The 19,759-nt window shown below is 42.8% G+C and overlaps 1 protein-coding gene and 1 long non-coding RNA gene across 20 annotated transcripts in view; one reads left to right on the forward strand and one right to left on the reverse strand.

The window, feature by feature from the left end:
- Window positions 1-19,759, reverse strand: part of ATP2B2 (ATPase plasma membrane Ca2+ transporting 2) — a 281,828-nt gene that overhangs the window by 11,002 nt on the left and 251,067 nt on the right. For 8 of the 15 annotated variants that reach the window (XM_056525278.1, XM_056525274.1, XM_056525275.1 and 5 more), the window contains 6 exons: window positions 19,120-19,226; window positions 17,379-17,570; window positions 16,992-17,205; window positions 16,692-16,903; window positions 7,939-8,046; window positions 5,365-5,547 (listed from right to left, as the gene is read on the reverse strand). In XM_056525278.1, the coding sequence (XP_056381253.1) occupies window positions 5,365-5,547; window positions 7,939-8,046; window positions 16,692-16,903; window positions 16,992-17,205; window positions 17,379-17,570; window positions 19,120-19,226 (1,016 nt within the window). Of the gene's footprint in view, window positions 1-2,054; window positions 2,221-5,364; window positions 5,548-7,938; window positions 8,047-16,691; window positions 16,904-16,991; window positions 17,206-17,378; window positions 17,571-19,119; window positions 19,227-19,759 lie in introns of all 15 variants that reach the window. The other 7 variants (XR_008845052.1, XM_056525286.1, XM_056525285.1 and 4 more) reach the window with 2 other exon arrangements.
- The window catches only part of LOC130276229 (uncharacterized), a 220,822-nt gene that overhangs the window by 8,416 nt on the left and 192,647 nt on the right, over window positions 1-19,759 (forward strand). The window lies entirely within an intron of this gene.

Raw genomic sequence — 19,759 nt, forward strand, 5'->3', positions numbered from 1 at the left:
AAACATAAACAATGAACATGCCTAAAGCCAATTACCAGTTATTTGTCAATCTGCCACATTGTGGGAGTCTCTAATATGGCTTTAGTGTCAATCAGAAAGCTAAATATCTTCTATAGCCACAGTGAGGAACAAGTTGGGGTGCACTTATATAAATAGGGACTGCTTAAGGGGTACTCTGCTGTCCGAGCGTTCGGAACATTTTGTTCCAAACGCTTGGAACAGGCGATTGTGATGTCACGGCCACGCCCCTCGTAACGTCACACCACACCACCTCAATGCAAGTCTATGGGAGGGGGCATGACGGCCGCCACACCTCCTCCCACAGACTTGAATTGAGGGGGCATGGCGTGACGTCACAAGAGCCGTGGCCATAATGTCACGATCATTGCTGCCCGCATCCAGCGTTCTAAACAAACGGCAAGTGCTGAACAGAGATCGCGGGTGTCCCAGCGGCGAGACCCCCCCCCCGATCAGACATCTTATACCCTATCCTTTGGATAGGGGATAAGATGTCTAGGGGTGGAGTATCCCTTTAAGCTACGTTCAAACTGCCGTTGTGCTCAAACCGTTCTGACTGGGTTTTGTTTCTTTTTGCACTGAACAGACCCAGAATGGCTCGAAGCACAGCACTGCTGGGTCCTGCCGGATCCCATTTACTTGAATGGAGTTGAGCGGAGAAAGAAATAGGACATGAATTATTTTTTTCTCTGCTCCACTCCCTTCGTTCTGAATGACTAGCCAATGGAGCCTATACCGTAGCACAAGGGCAGTGTGAACAAGCCCTCATTCAGCTATATACAGCTATACTTGTCAGATAAAAGCTTCTTTGTGATTAAGCAGAGCTATCCAGCTGCTTCTGCTGGATCATGTGTCAGACACAAGCTCTAAACCTTGTCCAGCTGCTGGAAAATGGGCTCCTTAATGGGTAACCAATGCCACCATAAAATCACATGTTCAATTATCTGTACGCAAAAATTGTCCAGTGGTACAGGCTTCCATCGCTACAAACAGAAATAGTACCACTAATTTATGAAAATGAGGGTGAAGTGTGGAAGTAAGTGATCCTCACACTGAAGATGAAACGTGGAAATGTTCATCATGCTGAAGATGAAAGGGGGAAGTGTTCCTCACACTAGCCAATTTTTTTGTTTTGCTTACATATTGAAAGCGGTGATGTTATGTGGGTAAACATTTTCATTACTTCAGTTGTTGTAATATTGTGTTGTAATATTAACACATGCCTGGATCTTATTGGCCACCAATATTAATTATTATCGATTTGCTCCATTTCATGTTTGTTAGACTTTCCTCAGTGACATAATTTATGACCAATACATGTCATTACACTATATGATTACTATTATGGGACCATTAGACCACTTAATGTCAGGTGGCTAAATTGCATTGTATTGGAAATGCAGCTGATGTTTTTTTATTGTCATAGAGAAGCCATATGTGAGTATTTATGTTAGTCTTGTAAAACTCCAGAACCTGTAAAGAATAAGCTGTAAAAGGGAGAGATGCAGAAACTGCAGTACGGGGAAGTGATGGACCAGCACAGATACTAAATGAGGACTATGTGGTGGACGTAAAGATATCAGTATGAAGAATGTCACATAATTTTAGATATGGACTTAGTTTTGACTGTCCATGATGTCCAGGACCTGTGACTGTATATGATCTTCACTGTCCCTTGAATGATATTTTTAGGGCCACATGTAGCAAAACCTTTTGTGTAGGATACATTTCTCATCCTCAATTTAGTTTTAGACAGAAACACCAAAATTATGAAAAATAAATAATACAGTGAATGAGTACAAGCTATGATGTTGATGAAGTTCTGTGAATGTCTGTCCAGGCTCTTTATACCTGCAGTTAGGACCCTCACCGATAAGACCCTTATGAGGCGGATGTAAAAATGAAGACAACCTGTGTTTGTATCTGTGCTGGACTCTCACTATGGAAGACAGGATAGGAAATGGAGGAGACCTCAGTGAGGACTACAGGCTAGTTGGCATTTCTGTGGATGTGAGGCAGTAAGAAGGCAAACTCACGCCCTGCTGCTGATGTGCTGGTAGGAGAAGAAAGAGCATTGGATAAGGAGACATGACTAGGGCTAGAAATATTGGTTACATCCTGGTTCTGGCTTGTGGTAGACGACTGTCTCCTCAGGGCCCCCTGAAAGGAAGCCCCGCTCTTGAAAGTATTCACTACTTCAATCTGTAACGGAGCAGAAAATGAGACAAGTTTCTTTAACACTTCATGCAACAAATGGCAAAAATAATAATAAAAAAATAATAACACATAACAGTACAGAATAGACACAAAGCACACACAGAGGCAGTACATCAACGTGGTATACAAAGAATATAATGTGACTTGCACAACTCGTCCTTTACTGCACACTTTTTGACATATATCACATACATTTTTGATAGCTCTTCTCCCATGCCACTGACATTTATTTTATATAATTACAGTCAAATTTCACGTTTTACTTCCAATACCTTATGTAAAGTTCTCATAATAAACTTTACTTGGAGCTTATACATCTTTGAATCCAAACACGGGTATTTTATAGATGCTGCCAATACAGGAAAAATTAGATCAATACAAAGTGGTTTGTCTAGTTTTTGGTACTGTCTTCCTGTTTTGTAGTACTTCTCCACCCAGTGACTGTATGACATGATGCTTAGTGGTAATGTCTTCCATGTCTAATGCCTCATGTATTTTTTACCTAAAACTTATTATAGTGCTCCTCAGCAGTAATGTCTTCATTTCTAATAAGTCATGTAGTGCTACTTCTTTCAGTGACTGTTTTAAAGAAGCACTCAGATAATTTTTTTTTTGCTTACATAGTGAGCAAGGCTATTATTAGAGAATAATGTAGAGGTTCTAGTGTATTCCTTGTACTTACCTGTTTTAGCTGATGTGGCATGCATGGATTTTCAGCCAAACCAGTTTGTATGTACACAATGAAAATATATTCTACTACTGTCTATATTTCCCATGATACCTCTAACATTGGGTGTGGAGTCCCATCAATGCAATTTTCAAATGAGATGAACTAAATCACTTGGCTAGTGGTTTTGTGTCAGTTCACACTACACACAATTTTTATGCTTTTTATATTCACTCAAAGTGAGTTTTAGCAAAATATTGCCACAAGGAGAAAGAGATTTGACCAATAATTACAAATGTGTTATTTTATGAAGAATTAAAGTCTGCAGCCTGTGTTCACATGTTGTACTGTAACCACATTTTTCATATGTTTTTACTGCATCTGGGCTGTGTTACTGGTGCAATTTTCCAAACTCGTGGTTAAAATAACATGTTACAATGATTTAAACGACTGCACTAAAATTGTAAAATTTGGGCAAAAATTTGGGGAAAATTACAGCAATAAAAAAAAAAGCAATGTGTGAACACAACGTCATGGGAGGGGTATAACTACTATATATACTGATCCCATAAAGATAGCAGCAGCAGTGTACAGATAGAGCTGGGAGGGGAGAGGTGGGGAGAGATCTTGGAGCTGTCAAGTGGGATCTGACAGGTGATCATCCTGTAATTTACAGGAAGTCAGCTGAACTAGGACAGACGACTTCCTGAGAAATATTAAGCCATGTCATTTTCTGTGGGTCAGGCTGGTGATCACATGACTCGGGTACAGTTATGAAACGCATGAATGCAGCTGCACTGCAATAAAACAGATGGCACTGTAGGCTTAGTGTTGGTTAAGTGTGCATTTTATGGGCAAAAACAAAACATGGAGTGCTTCTTTAAGTGGTACTCCTTGGTGCTCTTTAAAACCTCTTATAGGTGTTGGAAAAAGCATCAGACTTAGATTAGATGTATGAATTTCCTGACTAACGCCATTGCCAGTGAACATTCTCCAGTGAAGTTTATCTTCGGGTGTGGCCTAAATGTACTAGAGTACATGGATTCAGAATATATATCATTCATTGTATAGTTGTACGTATCACATATATCTACTCGCTTCATTTCATGTACAGTAGGATAAACAATCTATGCTGCTTGAGTACTTGACCTTTTGTGGCATAAATTACACTTCTTAGCTCACTTTTCCCTAACATAATAAAACACCTTAAAACTTGGTGCTGTGCATTTTCCATATGCTGGTGGCATCTTCTCCTCAGCTGTCAGTGACTTCCTGCACCGGTCACCTTACTGTCTATACACGTAATCTGCACAATACTTATGCTCATTGTTTCTGCTCAGCACAATGCAACAAAACATGGTGCATGTCAGAAAAGAATATTTATCAAAACCTGTGTAGAGGAAAAGTTAACCAGCTGCCCATAACAACCAATCGGATTGCTTCTTACATTTTTCAAAGGTCTTTTAACAAATAAGCAATCTGATTGGTTGTTATGGGTAACTGGTCAACTTTTCCTCTACACAGGTTTCGATAAATCTCCCCAATTGTGTTTATTCAATACATAATGTGAGAGAAGATTAGGCTAGGCTCACATGGCATTAGTATGTCTATCTGACAAACAGCTATAATGGATGCCACTCAGTTATACATTATGGCATCTGCCATACATAGGGTCCCAGGTTTTTAAAAAAGTATATAGTGTGGTATTATTTTTCATGGGATCCAGATGAATGGAATAGTCTGCACTATTTCAGCCAGCAAGTTCTGACACACACATGCCAAATAGAGGCCAAAGTTACATACTTTTGGACTTTGGCAAGTGAATAGAGGTCTATGGATCCCTTTAATGAATGTACCAGGACCTACTGTGTTAAATTGAGCTGCTTGACACTACTTAACTCAGTGTGAATCCAGCCATAGTGGGAAAAATATACAAGTGTACTGCACAGAACTATTGGGTTCTACCACATTAGCAGACACCCAAAATAAGGCTTTAGCAGCCATAATGGGTGTTGTGACAAAAAGTCATCTGTAACAACAGACAGCAATATTTTGCTTTACAAATCACAAATCTTCTATACAACATTATATACTATGTTGATTTTTTACTACATGCATTCATGATCGTCAATGTACGGTGGACAATCTATACCATCAATGTACTGAGATAATGCTTATCTTTAATGTACTGTGCATAATCCCTACCATCAAATTACTCAGTCTAGACAGTCCTTACCATATCAGTGTAACACTGGGAATTCCTGCAGTCTATTGTAGAAAATCCTTGCCTACTATACAGATTCCCATAAATAGTAATAACCTAACCTCTTATTATTATACATTATTGCGTTTGGTCCTTGTTCACATAACCAGTTTCCTTGATTTTCTGCAAAATCTTTCTTTTCTGGTTTATAAGGCCAATCTGTGAAAAGAGCAACAAACTCATAAAATCATTGATATACCTGGGTCTGTATTCGGTTAAGCCCACGAAACCAGAGAATTTGTCCACGTCTAAGTTCACGTTCTGCATGGTCTATTTCTTCAGCATCTTCATTCATCTCCTCGTCATGGTTCTCTTCTTTCCGTGTCAAATGACCAGCTCCCTTGAGGAACTTTAACCTACTGGTTGGGATGCTGGAAATGACCTGTAAGCACAGCATAATAGCACTGCCCATTATACCTTAATGCCAACACATTTGTTATCCACACCATGTACCTAACAGATGCATCTGGGACTAAACCCAGGTGAACAGCTCTAAAAAGAGGGGTTTCTTACTTTAAGCCCTTAAGGACCGGGGGTTTTTCTGTTTTTGCATTTTCGTTTTTTGCTCCTTTCAATTTTCAATTTTGCATCTAAAAATCCATATGATTGCTTATTTTTTGCGCCACCAATTCTACTTTGTAATGACGTCAGTCATTTTGCCCAAAAATCTACGGTGAAATGGGAAAAAAAATCATAGTGCGACAAAATTGAAAAAAAAAAACCGCAGTTTTGTAACTTTTGGGGGCTTCCGTTTCTACGCAGTACTTTTTTCGGTAAAAATGACACCTTATCTTTATTCTGTAGGTCCATTCGATTAAAATGATACCCTACTTATATAGGTTTGATTTTGTCATACTTCTGGAAAAAATCATAACTACATGCAGGAAAATTTATACGTTTAAAATTGTCATCTTCTGACCCCTATAACTTTTTTATTTTTCCGTGTATGAGGCGGTATGAGGGCTCATTTTTTGCGCCGTGATCTGAAGTTTTTAACGGTACCATTAAATGATATTCATTCACTTTTTTTTTGCAGTGTTATAGCTCCCATAGAGACCTATAACACTGCACACACTGATCTTTATCATTGATCACTGGTTTCTCATAGGAAACCAGTGATCGATGATTCTGCCGCTTAACTGCTCATGCCTGGATCTCAGGCATTGAGCAGTCATTCGGCGATCGGACAGCGAGGAGGCAGGTAGGGGCCCTCCTGCTGTCCTGTAAGCTGTTCGGGATGCCGCGATTTCGCCGCGGCTATCCCGAACAGCCCACTGAGTTAACCAGCACTTTTTACTTTCACTTTTAGCCGCACGGCTCAGCTCTGAGCGTACAGCTAAAGGGTTAATAGCGCGCGGCGCCGCGATCGGCGCTGCGATCGGCGCTGTGCCGCTCGCTATTAACCCTTTAGAGGCGGCGTTCAAAGTTGATCGCCGCGTCTAAAATGAAAGTAAAAGCTTTCCGGCAGCTCAGTCGGGCTGATCGGGACCATCGCGCTGAAATCGTGATGTCCTAGTCAGCTAGAACGCGAGCGGAGGTCCCCTTACCTTCCTCCATCACGTCTGATCGGCGATTGATTGCTCCAAGTCTGAAATCCAGGCTTGAGCAATCGACCGCCGATAACACTGATCTTTGACGTGTCAATGCACGGCAATGATCTGTGTATGAGATCGGTGTGTTCAGTGTAATGGCCACTAGGGGGGGCTATAACACTGCAAAAAAAAAGTGTGGAAAAAAAGTAAATAAAGATTATTTAACCCCTTCTCTAATAAAAGTAAGAATCACCCCCCTTTTCCAATTTAAAAAAAGTTAAATAGAAATAAACATATGTGGTATGGCCGCGTGCTGAAATGTCTGAACTATAAAAATATATTGTTAATTAAACCGCACGGTCAATGGCGTACGCGCAAAAAAAATTCCAATGTCCAAAATAGCGTATTTTTGGTCACTTTTTATATCATGAAAAATTTAATAAAAAGCGATCAAAAAATCCGATCAATACAAAAATGGTACCGATAAATACTTCAGTTCACGTCGCAAAAAATGAGCCCTCATACCGGCCTGTACGTGGAAAAAAAAAGTTATATGGGTCAGAAGATGACAATTTTAAACATATAAATTTTCCTGCATGTAGTTATGATTTTTTTTAGAAGTAATACAAAATCAAACCTATATAAGTAGGGTATCAATAGGGTCCGTATGGACGTACAGAATAAAGATAAAATGCACTGTGTAGAGAAGGAAGCCACCAAAAGTTACAAAATGGCATTTTTTCTTCAATTTTGTTGCACAATGAATTTTTTTTTCCGCTTCGCTGTGGATGTTTTGGTAAAATGACCAATGTCGCTGCAAAGTAGAATTGGTGGTGCAAAAAATAAGCCATAATATGGAATTTTATGTGCAAAATTGAAAGGGTTATGATTTTTAGAAGGTGAGGAAAAAATGAAAATGCAAAAAGGAAAAACCCTGCGTCTTTAAGGGGTTAAAGGGATGTGTAGACTTTTTGTATCCAGTATACCAGGTGCCTAAAGCCCAATATATAAGCCACAATATATATTATTAAACTGGAACCTTAAGATGAACAATGATAAAAAGGATGGCTACAGTCATATATAAACTGCATAAACTGAAACCCAGCCTTCTGTACATGGCACCTGCCTCTTGAGAAGATAAACGTAGAAAGGGATGAAATAATGCAAGGTCAATAAGACTTCAACTTATAGAATTCACTTGACTTATTATTTTTATTAGAATTGGATAACACGCAACTTACCTGACCCCACACAAGTTCCCCAATGCCAAGAAATATGCACCACATCCATTGATCAAGCTGAAGAGGCGAACAACTGAATGGCTTCCCACCAAACTGCACAATCACGATCTGCAAGTAAGAACAATCAGAACCACTATTCACACTACTGTGCTTTCACTAAAGAGCAGTCACATTATGGAGCTCTCTACTGTAAGAGCAAATTCAGTGCCCACTACCTCTTGATAAAGCCATGAGGACATGGTGAAACATGTTGAGGGGGGTAGAGTGGAACTTTTAAATCAGTGTTCAATCCACTAAGAAACTAAAACTGCGTCTGCAGCCGCAGTAGCAGAACGTACACAAACATATGGCGAGGGCTGTTTAGCCATAATATAATCCTTACTGCTATTCAGGAAAGCAGGCAGAGCACTGGTTTTTTTTTTATGAAGATTTAATAATTATAGTATTTAATAATCACGCAATTATAGTTTATGGTAAATTTAGTGTATTTTTGGATCACAAAAAGGTGGTCTATTGGAATTTAATTGAGATTTAACCCTACATAGACGTGTCTCATGATAAAGGGCTCTACTGTAAGAGCAGTCACACTATGGAGCCCTCTACTGTAAGAGCAGTCACACTATGGAGCACTCTACTGTAAGAGCAGTCACACTATGGAGCACTATACTGTAAGAGCAGTCACACTATGGAATACTCTACTGTAAGAGCAATGACACTATGGAGTCCTCTACTGTAAGAGCAATGACACTATGGAGCACTCTACTGTAAGAGCAATCACACTATGGAGCACTCTTCTGTAAGAGCAGTCACACTGTGGAGCCCTCTACTGTAAGAGCAGTCAGACTATGGAGCCCTCTACTGTAAGAGCAGTCACACTATGGAGCCCACTATTGTAAGGGCAGTCACACTATGAAGTCCTCTACTGTAAGGGCAGTCACACTATGGAGCCCTCTACTGTAAGAGAAGTCAGACTATGGAACCCTCTACTGTAAGAGCAGTCACACTATGGAATTCTCTATTGTAAGAGCAGTCACACTACGGAGTCCTCTACTGTAAGAGCAGTCACACTATGGAGCTCTCTACTGTAAGAGCATTTGCACTATGGAGCCATCTACTGTAAGAGCAGTCACACTATAGAGCCCTCTACTGTAAGAGCGGTCAGACTATGGAGTCCTCTACTGTAAGAGCAGTCACACTATGGAATTCTCTACTGTAAGAGCAGTCACACAATGGAGCCCTCTACTGTAAGAACAGTCACACTATGGAGCTCTCTACTGTAAGAGCAGTCACACTATGGAGTCCTCTACTGTAAGAGCAGTCACACCATGGAGTCCTCTACTGTAAGAGCAGTCACACTATAGAGATCTCAACTGTAAGAGCAGTCACACTATGGAGTCCTCTACTGTAAGAGCAGTCACACTATGGAGCTCTCTACTGTAAGAGCAGTCACACTATAGCGCTCTCTACTGTAAGAGCAGTCACACTATGGAGTCATCTACTGTAAGAGCAGTCACACCATGGAGTCCTCTACTGTAAGAGCAGTCACACTATAGAGATCTCTACTGTAAGAGCAGTCACACTATGGAGTCCTCTACTGTAAGAGCAGTCACACTATGGAGCTCTCTACTGTAAGAGCAGTCACACTATAGCGCTCTCTACTGTAAGAGCAGTCACACTATGAAGTCATCTACTGTAAGAGCAGTCACACTATAGAGCCCACTACTGTAAGAGCAGTCACAATATGGAGTCCTCTACTGTAAGAGCAGTCACACTATGGAGCCCTCTACTGTAAGAGCAGTCACACTATGGACCCCTCTACTGTAAGAGCAGTCACACTATGGAGCCCTCTACTGTAAGAGCAGTCACACTATGGAGCCCTCTACTGTAAGAGCAGTCACACGATAGAGCCCTCTACTGTAAGAGTAGTCACAATATGGAGTCCTCTACTGTAAGAGCAGTCACACTATGGAGCCCTCTACTGTAAGAGCAGTCACACTATGGAATTCTCTACTGTAAGAGCAGTCACACCATGGAGTCCTCTACTGTAAGAGCAGTCACACTATAGAGATCTCTACTGTAAGAGCAGTCACACTATGGAGTCCTCTACTGTAAGAGCAGTCACACTATGGAGCTCTCTACTGTAAGAGCAGTCACACTATGGAATACTCTACTGTAAGAGCAATGACACTATGGAGTCCTCTACTGTAAGAGCAATGACACTATGGAGTCCTCTACTGTAAGAGCAATGACACTATGGAGCACTCTACTGTAAGAGCAATCACACTATGGAGTCCTCTATTGTAAGAGCAATCACACTATGGAGTCCTCTACTGTAAGAGCATTCACACTATGGAGCACTCTTCTGTAAGAGCAGTCACACTGTGGAGCCCTCTACTGTAAGAGCAGTCAGACTATGGAGTCCTCTACTGTAAGAGCAGTCACACTATGGAGCCCTCTACTGTAAGAGCAGTCACACTATGGAGTTCTCTACTGTAAGGGCAGTCACACTATGGAGCCCTCTACTGTAAGAGAAGTCAGACTATGGAACCCTCTACTGTAAGAGCAGTCACACTATGGAATTCTCTATTGTAAGAGCAGTCACACTACGGAGTCCTCTACTGTAAGAGCAGTCACACTATGGAGCTCTCTACTGTAAGAGCATTTGCACTATGGAGCCATCTACTGTAAGAGCAGTCACACTATAGAGCCCTCTACTGTAAGAGCGGTCAGACTATGGAGTCCTCTACTGTAAGAGCAGTCACACTATGGAATTCTCTACTGTAAGAGCAGTCACACAATGGAGCCCTCTACTGTAAGAACAGTCACACTATGGAGCTCTCTACTGTAAGAGCAGTCACACTATGGAGTCCTCTACTGTAAGAGCAGTCACACCATGGAGTCCTCTACTGTAAGAGCAGTCACACTATAGAGATCTCTACTGTAAGAGCAGTCACACTATGGAGTCCTCTACTGTAAGAGCAGTCACACTATGGAGCTCTCTACTGTAAGAGCAGTCACACTATAGCGCTCTCTACTGTAAGAGCAGTCACACTATGGAGTAATCTACTGTAAGAGCAGTCACACCATGGAGTCCTCTACTGTAAGAGCAGTCACACTATAGAGATCTCTACTGTAAGAGCAGTCACACTATGGAGTCCTCTACTGTAAGAGCAGTCACACTATAGCGCTCTCTACTGTAAGAGCAGTCACACTATGAAGTCATCTACTGTAAGAGCAGTCACACTATTGAGCCCTTTACTGTAAGAGTAGTCACACTATGGAATTCTCTACTGTAAGAGCAGTCACACTATAGAGCCCACTACTGTAAGAGCAGTCACAATATGGAGTCCTCTACTGTAAGAGCAGTCACACTATGGAGCCCTCTACTGTAAGAGCAGTCACACTATGGAGCCCTCTACTGTAAGAGCAGTCACACTATGGAGCCCTCTACTGTAAGAGCAGTCACCCTATGGAGCCCTCTACTGTAAGAGCAGTCACACTATGGAGCCCTCTACTGTAAGAGCAGTCACACTATGGAGCCCTCTACTGTAAGAGCAGTCACACGATAGAGCCCTCTACTGTAAGAGTAGTCACAATATGGAGTCCTCTACTGTAAGAGCAGTCACACTATGGAGCCCTCTACTGTAAGAGCAGTCACACTATGGAATTCTCTACTGTAAGAGCAGTCACACCATGGAGTCCTCTACTGTAAGAGCAGTCACACTATAGAGATCTCTACTGTAAGAGCAGTCACACTATGGAGTCCTCTACAGTAAGAGCAGTCACACTATGGAGCTATCTACTGTAAGAGCAGTCACACTATGGAGCCCTCTACTGTAAGAGCAGTCACACTATGGAGCCCTCTACTGTAAGAGCAGTCACCCTATGGAGCCCTCTACTGTAAGAGCAGTCACACTATGGAGTCCTCTACTGTAAGAGCAGTCACATTATGGAGCCCTCTACTGTAAGAGCAGTCACACTATGGAGCTCTCTACTGTAAGAGCAGTCACACTATAGAGCTCTCTACTGTAAGAGCAGTCACACTATAGAGCCCTCTACTGTAAGAGCAGTCACACTATAGAGCCCTCTACTGTAAGAGCAGTCACATTATGGAGCCCTCTACTGTAAGAGCAGTCACACTATGGAGCTCTCTACTGTAAGAGCAGTCACACTATAGAGCTCTCTACTGTAAGAGCAGTCACACTATAGAGCCCTCTACTGTAAGAGCAGTCACACTATAGAGCCCTCTACTGTAAGAGCAGTCACACTATGGAGTCCTCTACTGTAAGAGCAGTCACACTATGGAGCCCTCTACTGTAAGAGCAGTCACACTATGGAGCCCTCTACTGTAAGAGCAGTCACACTATGGAGTTCTCTACTGTAAGAGCGATCAGACTATGGAGTCCTCTACTGTAAGAACAGGCACACTATGGAGTCCTCTACTGTAAGAGCTGTCACACTATGGAATTCTCTACTGTAAGAACAGTCACACTATGGAGCCCTCTACTGTAAGAGCAGTCACACTATGGAATTCTCTACTGTAAGAGCAGTCACACAATGGAGCCCTCTACTGTAAGAACAGTCACACTATGGAGCTCTCTACTTTAAGAGCTGTCACACTATGGAGTCCTCTACTGTAAGAGCTGTCACACTATGCAGTCCTCTACTGTAAGAGCAGTCACACTATGGAGTCCTCTACTGTAAGAGCAGTCAAACTATTGAGCCCTCTACTGTAAGAGTAGTCACACTATGAAATTCTCTACTGTAAGAGCAGTCCCACTATAGAGCCCACTACTGTAAGAGCAGTCACACTATAGAGCCCTCTACTGTAAGGGCAGTCACACTATGGGGTCCTCTACTGTAAGAGCAGTCACACTATGGAGCCCTCTACTGTAAGAGCAGGCACACTATAGAGCCCTCTACTGTAAGAGCAGTCACAATATGGAGCCCTCTACTGTAAGAGCAAGCACACTATAGAGCCCTCTACTGTAAGAGCAGTCACAATATGGAGCCCTCTACTGTAAAAGCAGTCACACTATGGAATCCTCTACTGTAAGGGCAGTCACACTATGGAGCCCTCTACTGTAAGAGCAGTCACACTATGGAGTTCTCTACTGTAAGAGCGATCAGACTATGGAGTCCTCTACTGTAAGAACAGGCACACTATGGAGTCCTCTACTGTAAGAGCTGTCACACTATGGAATTCTCTACTGTAAGAACAGTCACACTATGGAGCCCTCTACTGTAAGAGCAGTCACACTATGGAATTCTCTACTGTAAGAGCAGTCACACAATGGAGCCCTCTACTGTAAGAACAGTCACACTATGGAGCTCTCTACTTTAAGAGCTGTCACACTATGGAGTCCTCTACTGTAAGAGCTGTCACACTATGCAGTCCTCTACTGTAAGAGCAGTCACACTATGGAGTCCTCTACTGTAAGAGCAGTCAAACTATTGAGCCCTCTACTGTAAGAGTAGTCACACTATGAAATTCTCTACTGTAAGAGCAGTCCCACTATAGAGCCCACTACTGTAAGAGCAGTCACACTATAGAGCCCTCTACTGTAAGGGCAGTCACAATATGGGGTCCTCTACTGTAAGAGCAGTCACACTATGGAGCCCTCTACTGTAAGAGCAGGCACACTATAGAGCCCTCTACTGTAAGAGCAGTCACAATATGGAGCCCTCTACTGTAAGAGCAAGCACACTATAGAGCCCTCTACTGTAAGAGCAGTCACAATATGGAGCCCTCTACTGTAAGAGCAGTCACACTATGGAATCCTCTACTGTAAGGGCAGTCACACTATGGAGCCCTCTACTGTAAGAGCAGTCACACTATGGAGCCCTCTACTGGAAGAGCATTCACACTATGGAATTCTCTACTGTAAGAACAGTCACACAATGGAGCCCTCTACTGTAAGAACAGTCACACTATGGAGCTCTCTACTTTAAGAGCTGTCACACTATGGAGTCCTCTACTGTAAGAGCAGTCACACTATGGAGCTCTCTACTGTAAGAGCAGTCACACTATAGAGCTCTCTACTTTAAGAGCTGTCACACTATGGAGTCCTCTACTGTAAGAGCAGTCACACTATGGAGTCCTCTACTGTAAGAGCAGTCACACTATTGAGCCCTTTACTGTAAGAGCAGTCACACTATGGAATTCTCTACTGTAAGAGCAGTCCCACTATAGAGCCCACTACTGTAAGAGCAGTCACACTATAGAGCCCTCTACTGTAAGGGCAGTCACAATATGGGGTCCTGTACTGTAAGAGCAGTCACACTATGGAGCCCTCTACTGTAAGAGCAGTCACACAATAGAGCCCTCTACTGTAAGAGTAGTCACAATATGGAGTCCTCTACTGTAAGAGCAGTCACACTATGGAGCCCTCTACTGTAAGAGCAGTCACACTATGGAGCCCATTACTGTAAGAGCAGGCACACTATAGAGCCCTCTACTGTAAGATCAGTCACAATATGGAGCCCTCTACTGTAAGAGCAGTCACACTATGGAATCCTCTACTGTAAGGGCAGTCACACTATGGAGCCCTCTACTGTAAGAGCAGTCACACTATGGAGCCCTCTACTGGAAGAGCATTCACACTATGGGGCCCTCTACTGTAGGAGCAGTCACACTATGGAATTCTCTACTGTAAGAACAGTCACACTATGGAGCCCTCTACTGGAAGAGCATTCACACTATGGAATTCTCTACTGTAAGAACAGTCACACAATGGAGCCCTCTACTGTAAGAACAGTCACACTATGGAGCTCTCTACTTTAAGAGCTGTCACACTATGGAGTCCTCTACTGTAAGAGCAGTCACACTATGGAGCTCTCTACTGTAAGAGCAGTCACACTATAGAGCTCTCTACTTTAAGAGCTGTCACACTATGGAGTCCTCTACTGTAAGAGCAGTCACACTATGGAGTCCTCTACTGTAAGAGCAGTCACACTATTGAGCCCTTTACTGTAAGAGCAGTCACACTATGGAATTCTCTACTGTAAGAGCAGTCCCACTATAGAGCCCACTACTGTAAGAGCAGTCACACTATAGAGCCCTCTACTGTAAGGGCAGTCACAATATGGGGTCCTGTACTGTAAGAGCAGTCACACTATGGAGCCCTCTACTGTAAGAGCAGTCACACAATAGAGCCCTCTACTGTAAGAGTAGTCACAATATGGAGTCCTCTACTGTAAGAGCAGTCACACTATGGAGCCCTCTACTGTAAGAGCAGTCACACTATGGAGCCCATTACTGTAAGAGCAGGCACACTATAGAGCCCTCTACTGTAAGATCAGTCACAATATGGAGCCCTCTACTGTAAGAGCAGTCACACTATGGAATCCTCTACTGTAAGGGCAGTCACACTATGGAGCCCTCTACTGTAAGAGCAGTCACACTATGGAGCCCTCTACTGGAAGAGCATTCACACTATGGGGCCCTCTACTGTAGGAGCAGTCACACTATGGAATTCTCTACTGTAAGAGCAGTCACACTATAGAGCCCTCTACTGTAAGAGCAGTCACACTATGGAGTCCTCTACTGTAAGAGCAGTCACACTATGGAGCCCTCTACTGTAAGAGCAGTCACACTATGGAGTTCTCTACTGTAAGAGCAGTCACACTATAGAGCCCTCTACTGTAAGAGCAGTCATGCTCCGAGACATGTTGTCCTACATTGTACTGCCTTTATGCTCTCAATAAAGACAATACTAAAATATACAACAAGACTCCGTGGGTTTTCGCCGGCAAGCATCCAAGTCGGATTATTCTACCTTCCAGTGAGGTTAACCCTGCCAGGCTACCCTCCTGCCAAGTACCTCTTCTCTGCTTCTACACTGCAGCGGGACCGACGGCCATCTGCACCCTGATACCTACACCGATAAGGCACTTTCCAGTGTTGTGCCTGCCCGCACAACCAATCCAGGTGAGCAGGCATTGAGCCTTCAATACCTTTTTACATCAAGCTGTTTTCAACCCCTGGATTTACTGCACTATACGGGCACCGCTCTTGTTCTTCTTCTTCCCATCTATATACTATTATAAGAGCAGTCACACTATGGAACCTTAGTGTACTAGTATTGTGCTAGGTTACAGGAAGGATTATTTTCCCCGGAGATAATTGGTTGATGTATTCCTTTACTGGATCTACACTGCAGGATAACAGGGTGAGCTTTACTATGTAATGTTATAAGAACAATACAATATACATGGTTGTTTGTTTAAGTTTAATATCACTCATTCATGCTGCTCTTATATATTTGGAAGAAAGCTGCCCTACTTAAAAATTCAGAAAAGCAGCAAACCCCAGTATACCAGTTGGACCATTCTTACACTCACAGGGGTCCAAGAAGCTGACGTACGGGAAGAGTCTGCATGAGTCATGGAGAACTGTGGTAATTGATTTTCTTTCCCTTTTTAACAGTATATTGACTCTGGAAGGTTAAGATGTCAAAACAGATTTGTTTATATAATAACCTTGAAGATAATGGTTGGTAATCACGATGATCCCCACCATATAACAAGAACCATTAGAGGAAGTAAAGCTTATCTACAGTATAAGCAATGTGCAGGCAACAAAGTGAGATCTTCCTTCACCTGTCACAATAGGTAAAATAAAGGAGCAAAGATTCTTACACGACCAGAGTAGGTTACTGTGTGTAGAGAATAGACTGTTTTTTCCAGGTCCTAAATAATCTATGATGTCTATTATTCTTGATGCCACTAAAACATAATATATGCATAATTACCTGGATTGCAAATGTGCCAAGTACAATTAAACAGAAAATCGGATTCCTAAAAATTCCATCAAAGACATTGCGCTCTCCATGGATCTTGCGAGCATTGATCTCATTGAAAAGCTGCATCATGACGAACGTGTTGAAGATTATTGTATAGTGCTCCGATGGAGGGGAATGGAGTGGTGCGTTTCGTCCACTGTCTATATTAAAGATCTCCTCTCCTGCAGGCACAGAAAACTCTCTGAATTATAGATGTGTGCTCTAGCACACAGCAAAAAAATGTTTATGTCATGTAAAGGGCAAACTTACCTGCAAAAAGTAGCGTAAAGATCAGAGTCAGCTGATAGACAGCATGACCTAGAATGTTCTTCATCATAGTTTGGGAAATCAGAGGCTTGTTTCTTCCATAGGGTTTCCGAAGTAGAAGAGACTCTGTTGGTGGCTCAGTTGCCAGAGCAAGAGATGCAAAGGTGTCCATGATAAGGTTCACCCACAACATCTGAACAGCTTTCAAGGGAGAATCCTAGCAGGAAAATCAAAAGAAATGCATGTATCTCCAGTCAATGGTTATGCTGAAGGCTTTCCCCAGAAAGTCTTTATGACAAACCTGGGGGAATTGACAGATTCTCCACTACGAGCCTCTACTGCCACATAGAGCCTCTTCTGCCACTTTGTACCAGAGACATGCTGCCTCACCTGTGTAATGCATGCCCCTGTAAATGCCACAATAACGGCCACCACATTCACTGTCAGCTGAAACTGCAGGAACTTGGAAATGCTGTCATACACATTACGGCCCCACATGACAGCCCTGACAATGCTGCTGAAGTTGTCATCTGTCAGGATGATGTCAGAAGCCTCCTTTGCTACATCTGTGCCTGCAATGCCCTACAAGATCATATAAAGACAAAAAAAACAATCAGCTGCTTAACATAGGAGATTAGGTGTATCCCATCCTACAGTTATAAATGTATAACAAGGTTTCCCTCTCACATACCAGAGTATACACTATAGGGAATCTGTAAGCTGCAATTCACATTCCAAACTGTTGACACTGTTAGCTAGCTCTTAGTGCAAGGATACTGTACCTTTCAAATAACTGTTTGTGCTTCCAGAAAATAGACAAATGCTTTTATTCTCTGGGGCATAGAATCAAAGAGGGGTCCCCAAGCCCCTGAAGTGCTGATGGCTAAAACGCTTCCTCACATCTCTGTCACTACTTAATTGACAGTCTAAGCTCAGCCTCCAAATCATATTGTTACGCCGAGCGCTCCGGGTCCCTGCTCCTCCCTGGAGCGCTCGCAGCGTTCGTCTGTGTGCCGCGCCCCGGTCAGACCCGCTGACCGGGAGCGCTGCTCTATTACCGGCGAAGATGCGATTCGCGTGGCGGGACGCGCCCGCCCACGGATCGCATCACAATCTACTCACCAGCCCCGTCCTCCTGCTGTCCGGTCTCGGCGCGCGCGGCCCCATTCTCTAGGGCACGCGCGCGCCGGCTCTCTTAAATTTAAAGGGCCAGTGCACCATTAATTGGTGCCTGGCCCAATCAGTTCTATCACTTCCCACAATATATAAACCCACTTCCCCTTCCTGTCCTTGCCAGATCTTGTTGCCTTGTGCCCTGTGAAAGCGTTATAGTGTGTTCCCTAGATGGTGTTTCCAGACCTTTTGCTGTTGCCCCTGACTACGAACCTTGCCGCCTGCCCTGACCTTCTGCCACGTCTGACCTCGCCTCTGTCTAGTCCTTGTGTACTACGCCTATCTCAGCTGTTAGTGTGGTTGAGTCACTATCGGGGGATACGACCTGGGAGTTACCGCCGCAGCAAGTCCATCCCGCTTTGCGGCGGGCTCTGGTGAAAACCAGTAACTTCTTAGAACCGGTCCCCTGGTACGGCCCACGTCATCACCTCACTAACACAGAGGATCCACTAACTGCATACTAGACCGGTTCCTGACACATATTCTTGCGATGTGCATACAGATGCCCAGGTGCAAGATTTGCAAACAGGGCTCGGCTTCCCGCTGATTGTGAACCAAGCAGGAACAAGGATGGGAGGGTGAGCGAGGAGACGCTCCAGGCCTCAGCATTTCATGGTTTTGGGAACGCCTCTTTGACTCTTTGCACCAGAGAATAAAAGCATTTTTCTATGTTATGAAAGAACAGACAGATATATAAAAGGTACCATGTGTCTCTTTGCACTAACAGCTATAAAACAGTGTCAGCACTTTGGAAGAGATTCCCTTTAAGTCATAAAGATATAGTGTTATAGCCCAGAACCAAATGCTGAAAACATGACCTATAATATGTAATAATCACTTCAGAATTTATAAGGACTATGTCTACATTATTGCATGCATAATAACAGATAAGAGCAATTAGGTTGGAGCAGAAAAGTCCAAAAAATGCCTACGCAAGGTCGTTATATGCTGCACCTACCATTGCAAATCCAACATCAGCTTTCTTTAAAGCCGGACCATCATTTGTTCCATCCCCGGTAACCGCAACCACTTGCCTCTGTTCCAGCTGTGTGCTGTCAATAATACCTATAAAACAAATAGATAAACTTGTTTATAAGACAGTATGCACCATATACCGGGATTATTGTCTTATCAACAGTGTAAGTTACATACTGGAATCAATGCTCATCATACATTATACTGGGATCAATATACATCATATATATCAGGATCAATGTCCACTATATACAAGGAATTGTTTCTGTAATTTAAATGTATGTTTCAGGCTGTCATATTCAAGTATCAGTGTCCATTAAATACAGAGACTGGTGTCCATAATATTCAGGGATTATGCATCATATACAGAAATCATTGTTCATTATGCACAGGAATGAGTGTTGAATAGCAGAAGCAGTGTTCATAATATACCAGAATTAATGTTACTCATGTACAGGGATCAGTGTCCAGTATATAACAAAGTTGGTATCCTCGATCAATGTCAATCATTTACAGGGATTGGTGTCCATCATTTACAGAGATTAGTGTTAATCATACACTTTAAACAGTGTCCATTATATATTATAATGAGTGTCAATTATATACAAGGATCAGTGTCTGCC

Source organism: Hyla sarda, chromosome 6 (genome assembly GCF_029499605.1).
Source record: "Hyla sarda isolate aHylSar1 chromosome 6, aHylSar1.hap1, whole genome shotgun sequence".
Lineage (NCBI taxonomy): Eukaryota > Metazoa > Chordata > Amphibia > Anura > Hylidae > Hyla > Hyla sarda.